The sequence below is a fragment of the Gekko japonicus genome, unplaced genomic scaffold (assembly GCF_001447785.1).
Source record: "Gekko japonicus isolate JY-2015 unplaced genomic scaffold, Gekko_japonicus_V1.1 scaffold1578, whole genome shotgun sequence".
In the NCBI taxonomy this organism is placed as follows: Eukaryota; Metazoa; Chordata; class Lepidosauria; order Squamata; family Gekkonidae; genus Gekko; species Gekko japonicus.
The window spans coordinates 394,802-409,611 of record NW_015162530.1 but is presented as its reverse complement, the minus strand read 5'-3'; the positions used below and the strand labels follow the sequence as shown (position 1 = coordinate 409,611).

The window sequence follows — 14,810 nt, the reverse complement described above, 5'->3', positions numbered from 1 at the left end:
AGACCGAACCCATCGCCACCCCGGAGCCCCGCCGCTCGACGCGCCCCAAGAAGCCACCCGCCTACTTGAAGGACTTCGTCTGTGGGTGCCTTCTGAACCAAGGGGGGAGGGGTGTAATGTATTCAGCCTGACATGCCCGGACTTGCCCGGGCTGGCCAGGCACAACTCTTCAATAGCTTCATGTCCAAAGACAATGGGTCCGTAGGATCCTAGCCGGCCCTATCGGTGGGCCAGCTTCTCAGCCGGGAGACCAATGGTCACCCGGTTACTGTAAATAGCCTATCGGGAGTAGGGGGTGTGTGTAGGTGTACTTGGTGGCGGGTTTTCGGAACGTACATAAACCAGCCTGCGAGCTGGTCCCTTCGTCTTTGTCCTGAACTAAATAAAGGTATGCTTTGCTGAAATCACTCTCCGTCTGCATACTTTTCAGAGGGAAAAACAGAAATGGTGGAAAACGTGAGTTATGCAAACATATTTTTACAGCCCTTCCAAACTCTCTAGATAAGTTTTTCTTTTGAAAAAGCAAATGCGGAAGGACTCTAGCATTTTTAGAACCTGCGTGGAAAACCAAAAGGTATAAAATCGTATGCTTTCCTCTGACATGTGTGTGAAACATGCGAATATATCTTATCAAACTGTAACCAAACCTATTGGGCTGAAGTCCAAACGCAAGAGGCAAGACCTGCCGGCAGTAGGTGCTCTTAGCTGCACGGTAAGAACACTTTCCTGGGAGTAAGCCTCTTTGGGGAGCTTACTTTTGAGTAGACCGCTCTAGGATTGCTGTCCTTTTCTATACACCTTTTAGGGTTACCAAAGGTTGAAATACCACCACCCCTGCCTGAACTCCTGCCCGCTTGCTCATAACTTTAATGCCAGCAGTTCAAAAAATAGAATTCTTGCTCACAAGACCCCACAGTTTAGAGGGAGCATCGGTCATATCCGAGGAATAAATTCATAGGGGAGTAAACAGATTCATGGAGGATCAGTCTCTCAATGGCTACTAGCCATGGTGGCTGAGGGGAACCTCCACATTCAGAGGCACTAAGCCTCTGACTCCCAGAGCCAGGAGGCAGCATCAGGGGAAGGCCACGGCCTCTCTGCCCTGTTGTTGGCCATCTGGAGTAACTGGTTAGTCATTTTGTGAGACAAGAGGCTGGACTAGATGGTTTACTGGTACACAACAAAGACAAAGACTAACGGCCGGCTGGCCAACTATATACACACCCAGGACGCCCCCCCTAGGTCCCGTTATTGGGTTTAAATCTCCCGCCACGTTTGCAGCTGGAGTGCGGTGTGGTGCTGGAGTGTGGTGGACCTCCGCACCGTCGATGGTGATGGCAGCCTGGTGTGTGGTGGAGGCTGCCTGGTGGGACCTCTCCCACGCGGTGGCGATGGCCGACGCTATGGTGACCGTCTCACCCTCCATTATGCGTCGCCGCAGTTTCTCCTCCCGTAGTCCTGTGATGAAACAGTCTCGAAGGGCCAGGTCCAAGTGTGCCCCGAATTTGCACTCGGAGGCCAAGCGGTGGAGCTCCACAAGAAACTCCATGGCAGTTTCGCAGGTTTGCTGACTCCGTTGGTGGAACACCACGTGGCACGTCATCTCCGAAGGCTTCGGCATGTAGTGGTTCTGGACGGCCGAGACGATTTCGTCGAAGGTGCAGTCTTCGAGCTTCTTAGGGGAGAGGAGGTACTGGGCCAGTTCTACGATGGCGGGTCCGCACGACCCGAGTAGGAGGCCCTTCTTCCTGACCTCATCCGTCACCTGGCAGAATATCAGGACTTGCTTCAGGCCGGTGATCCAGGCTCCCCATTGCTGTGGACGGGTTGTATCGAAGGGCGGTACCAGCCCTGATCCCGGAGCAAAGGCCATTGTGCTGGTCGGTTGCAGCTGCGGCTGGGAAGCGGCTTGCTCACCCTCATTGCTCATTGTTCGGAGGAGCGTAGGTAGCGGTGCGTTGTCTTCCTTCGCCGAGTCCTGACAGCCCGGCTGGATTGCTCAGCGGGATCCCACCTTCGTCGCCATTGAAGTGTAGTGGGTTAGACACATGTAGACACCACTGAGACGGATGTAGTGATCAGCATGGTTTACTGGTGCACAACAAAGACAAGACTAAGGGCCGGCTGGCCAACTATATACACACCCAGGGACACCCCCCTAGGTCCCATTGGTGGGTTTAAATTTCTCCTATTGGTTCCCAAGTGGAGAGAATAGGAGCCTAGTCTCCATTGTTCCTACAGAGTCAAGCTCTGGGGTATTCACTGGCCCCTGGTGGCAGTCAGCGGACTTAACAGCTCTTATGCTCTTATTACAGGAGGGGTCCTGTTGCTGAGGCCACATGGTGATGCGTCCCCAGGTGCCCTTTGTCCCTCCTGGCCTTCTGGATGTGGGCAGGGTGATATGGGGGGGGGGAGGTCTCTGCCTGTCCCGGGGGAGTTGCCTTCTGCTGTGACTCATGGGGATTGGTGGTGTTTCCATCGACACCAGTGGCCTTGCTAGGGTCTCTGTGCCTTCACAACTGATTTGTTAAAATCCCCTCTCCTCTGCCGGGGCCAGAGTTATAGCTGATTGTCCCAGTCCACACTCTCTTAACCTTTGCCCTGCTCCATTTTGCTTTCCAAGGCCAAACTTGTCTGTTATTCCGGTTACCTTTTGACTTTAGAAAACCACTGAGACCGATGTAGTGATCAGCATGGTTTACTGGTACACAACAAAGACTAACGGCCGGCTGGCCAACTATATACACACCCAGGATGTGCCCCCCCCCAGGTCCCGTTGTTGGGTTTAAATCTCCCGTCACTTTCGCGGCTGGAGTGCGGTGTGGTGCTGGAGTGCGGTGGACCTCCACGCCGTCGAGGTCTGCCGGCATGGTGATGGCAGCCTGGTGTGTGGTGGAGGCTGCCCCGTAGTCCTGTGACGAAACGGTCTCGAAGGGCCAGGTCCAAGTGTGCCCCGAATTGGGTTTAATCCCACCTTCGTCGCCATTGAAGTGTAGTGGGTTAGAAGCATGTAGAAACCACTGAGACCGATGTAGTGATCAGCATGGTTTACTGGTGCACAACAAAGACAAGACTAAGGGCCGGCTGGCCAACTATATACACACCCAGGGACACCCCCCTAGGTCCCATTGGTGGGTTTAAATTTCTCCTATTGGTTCCCAAGTGGAGAGAATAGGAGCCTAGTCTCCATTGTTCCTACAGAGTCAAGCTCTGGGGTATTTGCTGGCCCCTGGTGGCAGTCAGCGGACTTAACAGCTCTTATGCTCTTATTACAGGAGGGGTCCTGTTGCTGAGGCCACATGGTGATGCGTCCCCAGGTGCCCTTTGTCCCTCCTGGCCTTCTGGATGTGGGCAGGGTGATATGGGGGGGGGAGGTCTCTGCCTGTCCCGGGGGAGTTGCCTTCTGCTGTGACTCATGGGGATTGGTGGTGTTTCCATCGACACCAGTGGCCTTGCTAGGGTCTCTGTGCCTTCATAACTGATTTGTTAAAATCCCCTCTCCTCTGCTGGGGCCAGAGTTATGAGTGATAGCGGACTGTCTCACACACACACACACACACACACACACACACACACACACACACACACACACACACACCGGAAAAAATGCCTGCAGGCATTTTAATTTTTTTGCAGAATTAAAATGACCAGCAATGGAATGCCGGTTTCATACACTGAAGAGCCACACTGGACCCTCAATGTCTTATACTGAATTCTGCTGTCCTTAAGAGACACTGATCATTCCCCACCACCACCAACCCTCCCCCCTCCCAAATTACATAGTGGAGAGAAAACTCGATGCTGACAGCCCCCTTTCTCTCTTCCAAGATCCAATACATTATTCCCCGCCACTTCCCTTGACTTGCTTGCAAGTAAACCTTCTCCGGATTCGGCTGCAAAGCTTTTCCGTACAGGTGCGGATCTGAGCCCCAATTTCCCTCTCTTGGGCGATTCAGACATTTCTCTCCCCCCCCCCCTCCGCGGAAGAGCTTTTTCTCCTTCATCTCCCCCGCCCCCTTTGCTCGGCCTCTCCAGCAAACATATTCGACCCGTTAACCCGTGCAGGGCTGGAGACGAATCAAAACGCTTCACGTCCTCCTTCCAGCGCCCAGACCCGGAGGGACGGGGCGGGCTTCAGCCCTCTGTGTGGCTCAGTGGGGCTGCTCGGGAGTAACCCCGCACCGGGTCGCCCTCTCCGCTCCTTCGCTGCTCAGTCGTCATCTCGAAAAACAGAGCACGGCTTGGCGGGGGGAGGAAGGGTGAAAATCAAAAGAAGCGAGAGGAAGGTCGCCCGACGCCGTCGGAAGCAGGTCTGCCAGCCCTCTTTGACGGGCTTAACTTCCAGATCGGGCTCCCCCCCCCCGTGGGGAAGGAAAAGCAAAGAGAGGCCCCGGGATGGGGGAGTAGAAAATAGTCAGTGAGGACCGTGGTACAGTTAGTAAAGGTAAAGGTTCCCTTGCTCGAAAGCCAGTCGAATCCGACTCTAGGGTTGCGGTGCTCATCTCCGTTTCAAAGCCGAAGAGCCAGCGCTGTCCGAAGACGTTTCCGTGGTCATGTGGCCGGCATGACTAAACTCCAAGGCGCACGGAACGCTGTTACCTTCCCACCGAAGTGGTACCTATTTATCTACTTGCAATTTCTTGCTTTCGAACTGCTAGGTTGGCAGGAGCTGGAACTAGAGACAGGAGCTCACCCGGGTCTTGAACCGCTGAACCACTGACCTTCCACAGCCTGCAGTTCAGCGTCTTTTTTTTCCTTCCAAAAAGAGATGACTGTGAATACATCTGTGTACGTCCACACAAGGATAAACATCAAAGAAATGATCCCGGTGTTGACAAAGGTTAAAGGTAAAGGTTCCCTTTCTAGAAAGGCAGTTGAGTCCGACTCTAGGGTTGCGGTGCTCATCTCCGTTTCCAAGCCGAAGAGGCAGCGCTGTCCGAAGACGTTTCCGTGGTCATGTGGCCGGCATGACTAAACACTAAGGCGCACGGAACCCTGTTGCCTTCCCACCTATTTCTCTACTTGCAATTTCTTGCTTTCGAATGGCTAGGTTGGCAGGAGCTGGAACTAGAGACTCCGTCATGCGGCACAATCGGTCTCGAACTGCTGACCTTCCACGGCCTGCAGTTCAGCGTCTTAACCACTTGTGCCACCGCAGCTCCACATGTCCGCAAGTGCTGACAAGCAGAGTCCCAGACCCAGAACCTTAAACGTCTCCTCTGTTGCAGGAGTCCGCCCGGTCCCCCTTCCCCTCCACCCGACGCAAATCAAGCGCAACAAACCATCCGTCTCCTTTGAGTCTTTCTTTGCACCTGCATTGGACTGCAGACCCAGAGCCACGGAATCATCTGCAGACAGGCTGGCTCAAGAAGCGCCTGTTGCAAGAGTCCTCCTCGGAGCAGAGTAGAGGGGCCGCCGGGGGGAAGAACGGGGGGGGGGGGGGGAGAGAGACGCGCTAAAAGCAAGGGCGGCGATTGCCCGTATAGAGAACACAGGATTGCCAACTGCAGCCCCCCTTGAGCAGCAGAGGGCGCCGCTGACCGCAGCCTGGCCGACGCCCCTCCGCACCGTCCGGGTCTCTGCAAGGGACAGTCAGCCTTTTCCATTTGGGCTGCAGCGGGGCGGAGAGGGTTAAAGCCACTGAGCTGCACACTAGACGGGCCGAGCCAGGAGGGGGGAGGCGGGAGAGAGGAAAGGGGGGGAGGGGGTTTGCTTTTGCAAGGCCGAGGAGGACGGGGGAGGGCTGCAGATCAGCCACTGCAGGGAGGAAAGCCCCTTGCAGCCGGATCCTGGGAAGGCTTACTCACAAGTAGGCCATGTGGGGGGGGAGAGAGTTTTAAACTGCAATTTCCTTACCTGTGTTTTAATTTGTGGGCCGCCTTGGTGACCCTCGTGGCGGCAGAGAGGGGGGGGAGTCTGCATTTGTGGATATGTGGATGTGCATTTGTGGAAATGAGGATAAACATGGAATAAATTCTCAGCCACGGTCGTCCAGAAAGCAGTCTCCGCTCCTTCGCCTGCCAGGCATTTTAGCCAGTGTTCCCTCTAAGCTGAGTTAGTGTGAGCTAGCTCACAGTTTTTTAGCCCCCCACTCACACATTTTTGTTTTAGCTCAGAAATGATAGCTCCAGAGCAAAGCAATTTATGGAGTAGCCCAATCGCTCACTCACAACTTTAATGCCAGTAGCTCACAAAATTGAATCTTTGCTCACCAAACTCCACAGCTTAGAGGGAGCATTGGTGGCCATGACTATATCCTGTGACTGGGAATTCCACATTTTAATCACTCTCTGTGGACAGAAATCTTTATAGAACCATAGTGTTGGAGGGGACCTCAGGGTCATCTACTCCAACCCCCTGCATAATCCAGGAAGTTTACAAATTCCTCCCCCGCACCTCCAGTGACCACTGTTCCATGCCCAGAAGATGACAAAAAACCTCCAGCACCTCCAGCCAAACTCTGGGCTTGTAAGAGAGGGCCACGAGAACTAAGCACGGAGGCAACCCTCCCTGCCCTCCCTCTCATCATCTGCCTAAGCTCACACAATCAGCACTGCAGAAAACACAATTTTCTCCTTGTCCATTCTTTGGTGTGGCAGGACTTGTAGCTCCATCTACTTTAGATTCCTGTCTGCCCTTTGGATATATTCCCCTCTCCGTCTTTATGCCAAGAAAGTAAAGGCATCTTTTTCCATTTGCAGGCGGCCCAACAGAAGAGGAAAGAGATGGGAGAGCAGGACCCAGAAAGACCAGGAATTGGCAAGAGACCAAGGGAAGACCCCCGTCCCATCCAGGCAGGGAGTCGTGTTGAATCCTGGGAAAGAGCGGTGCCAGAGGTCCTGCATCAGGACACCGTGACCTCAGATGTCCATGGCCAACGCTTCCGGCAGTTCCGCTACCATCAGGTTGCTGGGCCTCGAGAGGTTTGCAGCCAGCTCCATGGACTCTGCCACCACTGGCTGGAGCCGGAGAGGCACACCAAGAAGCAGATCCTGGACCTGGTGATCCTTGAGCAGTTCCTAACTCTTCTGCCCCAGGAAATGCAGGGCTGGGTCAGAGGATGTGGGCCGGAGACCAGTTCCCAGGCGGTGGCCCTGGCCGAAGGCTTCCTCCTGAGTCAGGCAGAGGAGAAGTGGCAGGCAGAGCAGGTGAGGTAGCTTCATGTGGTCCATTCAAGCTGTGATCTCCGACCTTAGCCTGAGGCCTCCCTGCCCAGTATTTATCCCTCCAGACACTTCACCAGGGTTGATAGAAAACCACAACCCTGATTCCTGCCGCTGTGGTTGAGGCAGCTCTGTTGATCAAGACAGGGGTGAGGATGGGGACGGGGCAGGATTTTCCTCCTTGGTCTTCCTCCTCTGACCTGTCTCTCTTACTGCTGTTTCAGATGTGGGGGACGCCTGTAAAGATGGAAGCAAAGTTCTCTGAGGAGGAAGGATCTCCTTCGGAGGAGGAGCAGTGGGTGCAGGCCCCGGAGCGTGCCCAGGATGCCCTCTCACACGGTAAGGGTGGCTTGTGCCCAGATGAAGGCTCATTGTGAAGTTGCCGGATAGAAGGTTCAGGAGAGGAGCAAAAAGAGTGGACTTCTGAGACTCAGGGCCATGGTAGCCACCACTTGAAGGGAGAACTATACAGATTCGTGGGGACAATTCCATTCTGATCAGGACATAAGAACAGAAGATAAGCCATTTTGGATCAGTCCAGTGGACCATCCAGTCCAACATTCTGTGTCACACGGTGGCCAAAACACAGGGGCCATGAGGAGGTCCACCAGCAGGGCCAGAGCTCCTAAACTCCTCCTGCTATTGCCCCATAAGCACCAAGAATACAGAGCATCACTGCCCCAGACAGAGCATCACACCTATACCTTGTGGCTAATGTGTTTATCCAATCCCCTCTTGAAGCTGCCACCACTTCCTGTGGCAGTGAATTCCATGTGTTAACTAAAATATTCCTATCTCAAACACCTTCCGTTAGAGGGACTCAAGGTGGCTCAAAAAAGAAAAGTTAACCCGGCATCCCTGGGAACTTTGGAGGTGGGCCCAGGGGTGAATGTGGTTGTCATGGTGATGTCTCCTGCTGAAAATCTAGACCTGTGACATCAGAGCATCAGCAGACAGTCTAGAAACTCCTTGATATTACCCTACATTTTTCAGAGGTGCTAACGTCACGTCTTTGTTTTTGGACAAATGAGATTCTGACGTATAGTTTGACCTCACGTTTCCTGGAAGCTCAGACTCAAGGACTCGTGTGAGGGCCCAGCCAGTGGGAGATTGGCATGTGCCAGGGCTTTTGGTCTGATTGAGCATAGATGTTGTCACAGTTTTGCGCTCTGGGGTTCACAGGATAACTTCCAAGTGTCACAGAAATCTGAAACGTGTTGGTAGTGTGTTTATACCTCCCCCACCACCACCACCACCAAGGCTGATAGGAATCTGGTGCTTCTCTTCCACCTCTCCCTCAAATTTACTCACAATCGTTACACATTTTCTTGAGTGTACACAGGGCAAGGTTTCACAGCCATGGGGACAGGGGTGCATGAAGCAGGATTCAAGCAGAAAATAGAAGATTGTCCAACTCTTGAGAAGTGTGTAGACAAAATGCAAGAATATGCTGCTATGGCAAAACTGACTAACTTCATTAATCAGAGACTGAAAGACGAATTTGAAAATAACTGGCAAGTTTTCTATGATTACTATAACCATTCTTTGCAGTCATGTGGTTGAATGCTTTATATTATATGAAAGTTACAGTATAAAATAGTAAAGATGTTTTCTTCCATATGATTCTTGTCACAACAAAGTGTTATGTTAAAATGATATACATGAGAGAAGCCAGCGTTGGATCAGGCCAATGGCCCATCCAGTCCAACACTCTGTCAGACAGTGGCCACAAATACCAGGTGCCACCAGGAGGTCCAGCAGTGGGGCCAGGACACTAGAAGCCCTCCCACGGTTGTGTGGCTCCTGGCAGGGTGGCTGGGGAAGCTAAGGGGAGGCATGGTCTTCCCTTCCCCAGCCAATGTTTCCCTCCCTGGGTAGGCTTGGGGGGTCAGAGAAAGAAAGCAACTTTAATTTTAAATGCATTCTAAAAGCCCCCCTCCACCAGCCAGCTTGGACAAGGCATTTGTCTTTCTTTCCACCTTTCTCTCTGTCTCCCTTCCTTTTCTCTCTTCCTTCCTCCCCCTCCCCCATTTATTAGCTTTGCTTCTTTCTCTCTCTCTCTCTCCCTCCCTCTTTTCACCTCCCTCCCCCAATCAGTTTGCCTTCTTTTTCTCTCTCTTTCTCTCTCTCTTCCCCTTCCTCCCTCCCTCCCCCGTTATGTCATATATTTTCCCTAAAACTTTATGTATTTATATTTGCAAAAAGTGCCCTTTATAATGTGGTTTCGTAATTTTACCTTTTATTCTTTTCTATCACCCCTTTTCTTTATTCTATGTTCCTTCAAAAAATTCCAAAAACATTATTTTATTTTTTTAAAAGAAGCAGGATTCAAAGAAGCAAACAAAATACAAAGTCTAGGCTAACCACCATTCTTATTTATGTATTTTATTTATACATTCGATTTATATACCGCTCTAATCCTTGACAGATCTCTGAGCGGTTTACATATGATTTCCAAATTCCAATTCACCTAACTAGGGCCACATTTGTCTATAGGGTAGTGTCTGCCTACCAGCACCCAGGGCTTGTTGGTATCCGGCTTCCTCCCGCGGCTTCGGGTGCCCTTTCTGGAGCCGGTCTTTCCGGGCAGCTTCCTCCGGCAGGCCTCGTTCCGGCGCGCAGCCCCATGTCGGCTGCAGCTACTTCTTCCAACATTCTCTCCCTCACAGGCAGTGAAGAAATGGTATCGAGCAGTCATCCTTGTGGAGATGTTGAAACTTCTGCTTCCCCTGCAGTCCAGGTAGGGGAGATGAGCAGGGGACCGCCTGAGTCCCCCCTTCTTTCTCAGTAGGACTTTTGCTCCTGCCGTTTCTTCTGTGGTGTCCGAGCGAGAGAGGCTCTGAGCATCACTCCCTAGACCCCTGCCACGCTCTCCATCCTGGGCATCCCAGAATGCCCCTTTCCAGTGGGCAGTCTCACTCGGCACAATCTCTGATGAGGAAATCTGCTTTTTCTTTCAGTCTGCAGCTTCCTTTGAGGAGGTGGCTGTGTATTTCACTGAGGCGGAATGGGCCCTGCTGGATCCGGGCCAAAGAGCCCTCTACCTGGAAGTCATGCTGGACATCTATGGGAACGTGGCCTCTCTGGGTAAGGATCTTGGCCAAAGGTGTGAATTGCTGCCATGGCGATGATGTGTGAATCAAAATATTGAGCAGCAGTATGTCATTGTGAGGCTTGGGCCTGTAATCACGGCCCCCCGGGAGGACTCCAGGAGTCGAGGTGGCAGTGAAAGCAGCCGACACACCTGGCTGGTCCAGGGGCAACTGTGGCCAGTGTTGTGGCAAGCGTGAGAGGCAGGGTAGGAGTCATGGCCTGAGGCGGAGACAGACAAAGGCCTTGTGTGACTCTTCCTCCTCTTCTCTCTCTCTCCCAAAAAAGGCGTGGATGTACGAGAGACTGAAGTAGACCCAGACGGAGAAGTGAAGAATTCCTCAACAGGATCTCAACAGAATATGTCCTTACTGAGTGAACGGGCTGGAAGTGAGTGTGCTTCATCCTTCTGTCAAGGGAAGGGGCAGAGAACAGCCATGGTGGATTTCTGCTTCACTTCTAAGGAACTCTGGGTTGGGTAGAATTATAAAGCTTTCTGGGTAATGAGGGAGGGGTCCTGAAATCTTGGGAATTGTTCCTGGGGCTGAGCCTTTAGGAGTTGCAAAAATCCATAATATTCACCGATGTACCTTGCCCCAGGAACATTCTGTCAGAGAAATTCTTGGAATTAAGTCATGATACATCGGTGAATATTATGGATTTTTGATACCTACTATTTGAAAAGACAGACCAAGAGTCGCTGTTTTCATTCACTCTCGGAAGAAGAATAGTATCGAAACGATAGGGCATTCCAGAGACCATCGTCAACAAATTATTTTCTATTGTATTGTATACATATATAATTTTCTACACATATTTTTGTACAATTTTGTGATTATCATTGAAATATTGTCTAGCGCAGTTACCTCACAGTTTCTTTCTTCTTTTTGCGGTCTGTTCTGTGACCGTGACCATCATTGTTGAGCTACTGGAGGGCTTGCCAGGGAAAGGTTGCAACCTGCAGCTCTGGAGACAAAATGCACACTAATGAATCAGGATTGGTGGCTTCGCTTCTTGTGTGGGTGGTAACAGGAACTCCCTCTTTATTCCAGCAGGAGATGTCGAGGAGTCAGTAGAGGAATTTCAGAGGTTCTCACTGGAAAAAGCCAAGAATGAACAGGCCGAAGGAAACGTCATTAATAGACATGGACCACAGAAGCAGGAAGGAAGCCATTCAGTGAAGAGAGGGGTTAAGTCCATTTTTTGCAGAGGAGGGGGCTTCCATGATATCCCAATCCACAGCCGTCACCAGTTGATTCATTCAGGGGTGAAGCCATCTATCTGCTCTAAGACTGGAATGATGTTCTCCAGTGGAAGAAAGGGCAATGTATTTTTTCCAAACCACATTATAATGAAGACATGTAAATGCTTTTACTGTAGAAAGTACTTCAGATACAGAACACAGTTTCTTGTCCACCAAAGAATAAACACAGCAGAGAAGGTTTTTGAATGCTCAGAGTGTGGAAAAAAATTCAGTATGAATTCTACGCTTCAAAAGCACGAAAGAAAGCACACAGGTAAGAAATTTTTTGAATGCTTGGAGTGTGGAAAGAGATTCTGTCGGAGTAGCCATCTTCAACAGCATCAAAGAACCCACACGGGGGAGAAACCATTTGAATGCTCAGAGTGTGGAAAGAGATTCAGTCTGAGTGGCACTCTTCAACGGCATCAAAGAACCCACACGGGGGAGAAACCTTTTGAATGCTCAGAGTGTGGGAAGAGATTCAGTCGGAGTGGCACTCTCCAACAGCATCAAAGAACCCACACGGGGGAGAAACCTTTTGAATGCTCAGAGTGTGGAAAGAGATTCAGTCACATTCCCAGTCTTCAACTGCACCACAGAACCCACACAGGGGAGAAACCTTTTGAATGCTCAGAGTGTGGAAAGAGATTCAGTGGGAGTGGCACTCTTCAACAGCATCAAAGAATCCACACAGGGGAGAAACCTTTTGAATGCTCAGAGTGTGGGAAGAGATTCCGTGAGAGTGGTCATCTTCAACGGCATCAAAGAACCCACACAAGGGAGAAACCTTTTGAATGCCCAGAGTGTAGAAAGATATTCAGTGATAGTGGTAATCTTCGAAGGCATCAAAGAATCCACACAGGAGAGAAACCTTTTGAATGCTCAGAATGTGGAAAGAGATTCAGTCGGAGTGGCACTCTTCAACGGCATCAAAGAACCCACACAGGGGAGAAACCTTTTGAATGCTCAGAGTGTGGAAAGAGATTCAGTAGGAGTGGTGATCTTCAGGTGCACCAAAGAACCCACACAGGGGAGAAACCTTTTGAATGCTCAGAGTGTGGAAAGAGATTCAGTAGGAGTGGTGATCTTCAGGTGCACCAAAGAACCCACACAGGGGAGAAACCTTTTGAATGCTCAGAGTGTGGAAAGAGATTCAGTAGGAGTGGTGATCTTCAGGTGCACCAAAGAACCCACACAGGGGAGAAACCTTTTGAATGCTCAGAGTGTGGAAAGAGATTCAGTAGGAGTGGTGATCTTCAGGTGCACCAAAGAACCCACACAGGGGAGAAACCTTTTGAATGCTCAGAGTGTGGAAAGAGATTCAGTAGGAGTGGTGATCTTCAGGTGCACCAAAGAACCCACACAGGGGAGAAACCTTTTGAATGCTCAGAGTGTGGAAAGAGATTCAGTAGGAGTGGTGATCTTCAGGTGCACCAAAGAACCCACACAGGGGAGAAACCTTTTGAATGCTCAGAGTGTGGAAAGAGATTCAGTAGGAGTGGTGATCTTCAGGTGCACCAAAGAACCCACACAGGGGAGAAACCTTTTGAATGCTCAGAGTGTGGAAAGAGATTCAGTAGGAGTGGTGATCTTCAGGTGCACCAAAGAACCCACACAGGGGAGAAACCTTTTGAATGCTCAGAGTGTGGAAAGAGATTCAGTAGGAGTGGTGATCTTCAGGTGCACCAAAGAACCCACACAGGGGAGAAACCTTTTGAATGCTCAGAGTGTGGAAAGAGATTCAGTAGGAGTGGTGATCTTCAGGTGCACCAAAGAACCCACACAGGGGAGAAACCTTTTGAATGCTCAGAGTGTGGAAAGAGATTCAGTAGGAGTGGTGATCTTCAGGTGCACCAAAGAACCCACACAGGGGAGAAACCTTTTGAATGCTCAGAGTGTGGAAAGAGATTCAGTAGGAGTGGTGATCTTCAGGTGCACCAAAGAACCCACACAGGGGAGAAACCTTTTGAATGCTCAGAGTGTGGAAAGAGATTCAGTAGGAGTGGTGATCTTCAGGTGCACCAAAGAACCCACACAGGGGAGAAACCTTTTGAATGCTCAGAGTGTGGAAAGAGATTCAGTAGGAGTGGTGATCTTCAGGTGCACCAAAGAACCCACACAGGGGAGAAACCTTTTGAATGCTCAGAGTGTGGAAAGAGATTCAGTAGGAGTGGTGATCTTCAGGTGCACCAAAGAACCCACACAGGGGAGAAACCTTTTGAATGCTCAGAGTGTGGAAAGAGATTCAGTAGGAGTGGTGATCTTCAGGTGCACCAAAGAACCCACACAGGGGAGAAACCTTTTGAATGCTCAGAGTGTGGAAAGAGATTCAGTAGGAGTGGTGATCTTCAGGTGCACCAAAGAACCCACACAGGGGAGAAACCTTTTGAATGCTCAGAGTGTGGAAAGAGATTCAGTAGGAGTGGTGATCTTCAGGTGCACCAAAGAACCCACACAGGGGAGAAACCTTTTGAATGCTCAGAGTGTGGAAAGAGATTCAGTAGGAGTGGTGATCTTCAGGTGCACCAAAGAACCCACACAGGGGAGAAACCTTTTGAATGCTCAGAGTGTGGGAAGAGATTCCGTGAGAGTGGTCATCTTCAACGGCATCAAAGAACCCACACAAGGGAGAAACCTTTTGAATGCCCAGAGTGTAGAAAGATATTCAGTGATAGTGGTAATCTTCGAAGGCATCAAAGAATCCACACAGGAGAGCAACCTTTTGAATGCTCAGAATGTGGAAAGAGATTCAGTCGGAGTGGCACTCTTCAAAGGCATCAAAGAATCCACAAAGAGGAGAACCGTTTTGAATGCTCAGAGTATAGAAAAAATTCAGTCAGAGGGCAGCTCTTGAACAGCACCTACGAGTTCACAGAGGAGAGAAACCTTTTTGAACGCCCAGGGTGTGGACAGAGATTCAACATCATCTAAGATTGCTTGTACTGTGGAAGAGGTTTAGACATGATTGAAGACTGAACTAGATCTCACAGGGAGGAAAACCAGAATGTGCCCTTAGGGTGGAAGGATTTCAAGACCAGCTCATATCTCCTGAAGCACTGATGAGTCCATACAGGGGAGGAACCTCATAAATGGTAACAGTGTGTCAAGAGCTTGAGACAGAGGTCCTACCTTCCTGTTTCTCAGAGAATCCCTGCAAGCATGAAACTTTCTATAATTGGCTCAGATGAGGCTCTTCTTCGAATGCTCAGATACTGGAGGTTCACAAAGTAGTTAACTTTGAGTGGTTGCCATCCTTTTTGAAACTCATTACTCCAGAGTATCTGCCGAGCTAACTCTTTCTCACATGATGTAAG

The 14,810-nt window shown here is 50.5% G+C and overlaps 1 protein-coding gene across 1 annotated transcript in view; it reads left to right on the top strand.

Annotated features, from left to right (window-relative positions):
* LOC107106186 (zinc finger protein 658B-like) overlaps positions 1-14,427 on the top strand; it is a 29,653-nt gene extending 15,226 nt beyond the window's left edge. The window contains exons 2-3 of the mRNA XM_015406294.1: positions 7,848-7,870; positions 11,752-14,427. Of these exons, the coding sequence (XP_015261780.1) occupies positions 7,848-7,870; positions 11,752-14,427 (2,699 nt within the window). The remainder of the gene's footprint in view (positions 1-7,847; positions 7,871-11,751) is intronic.
* The last annotated feature ends 383 nt before the right edge of the window (positions 14,428-14,810 follow it).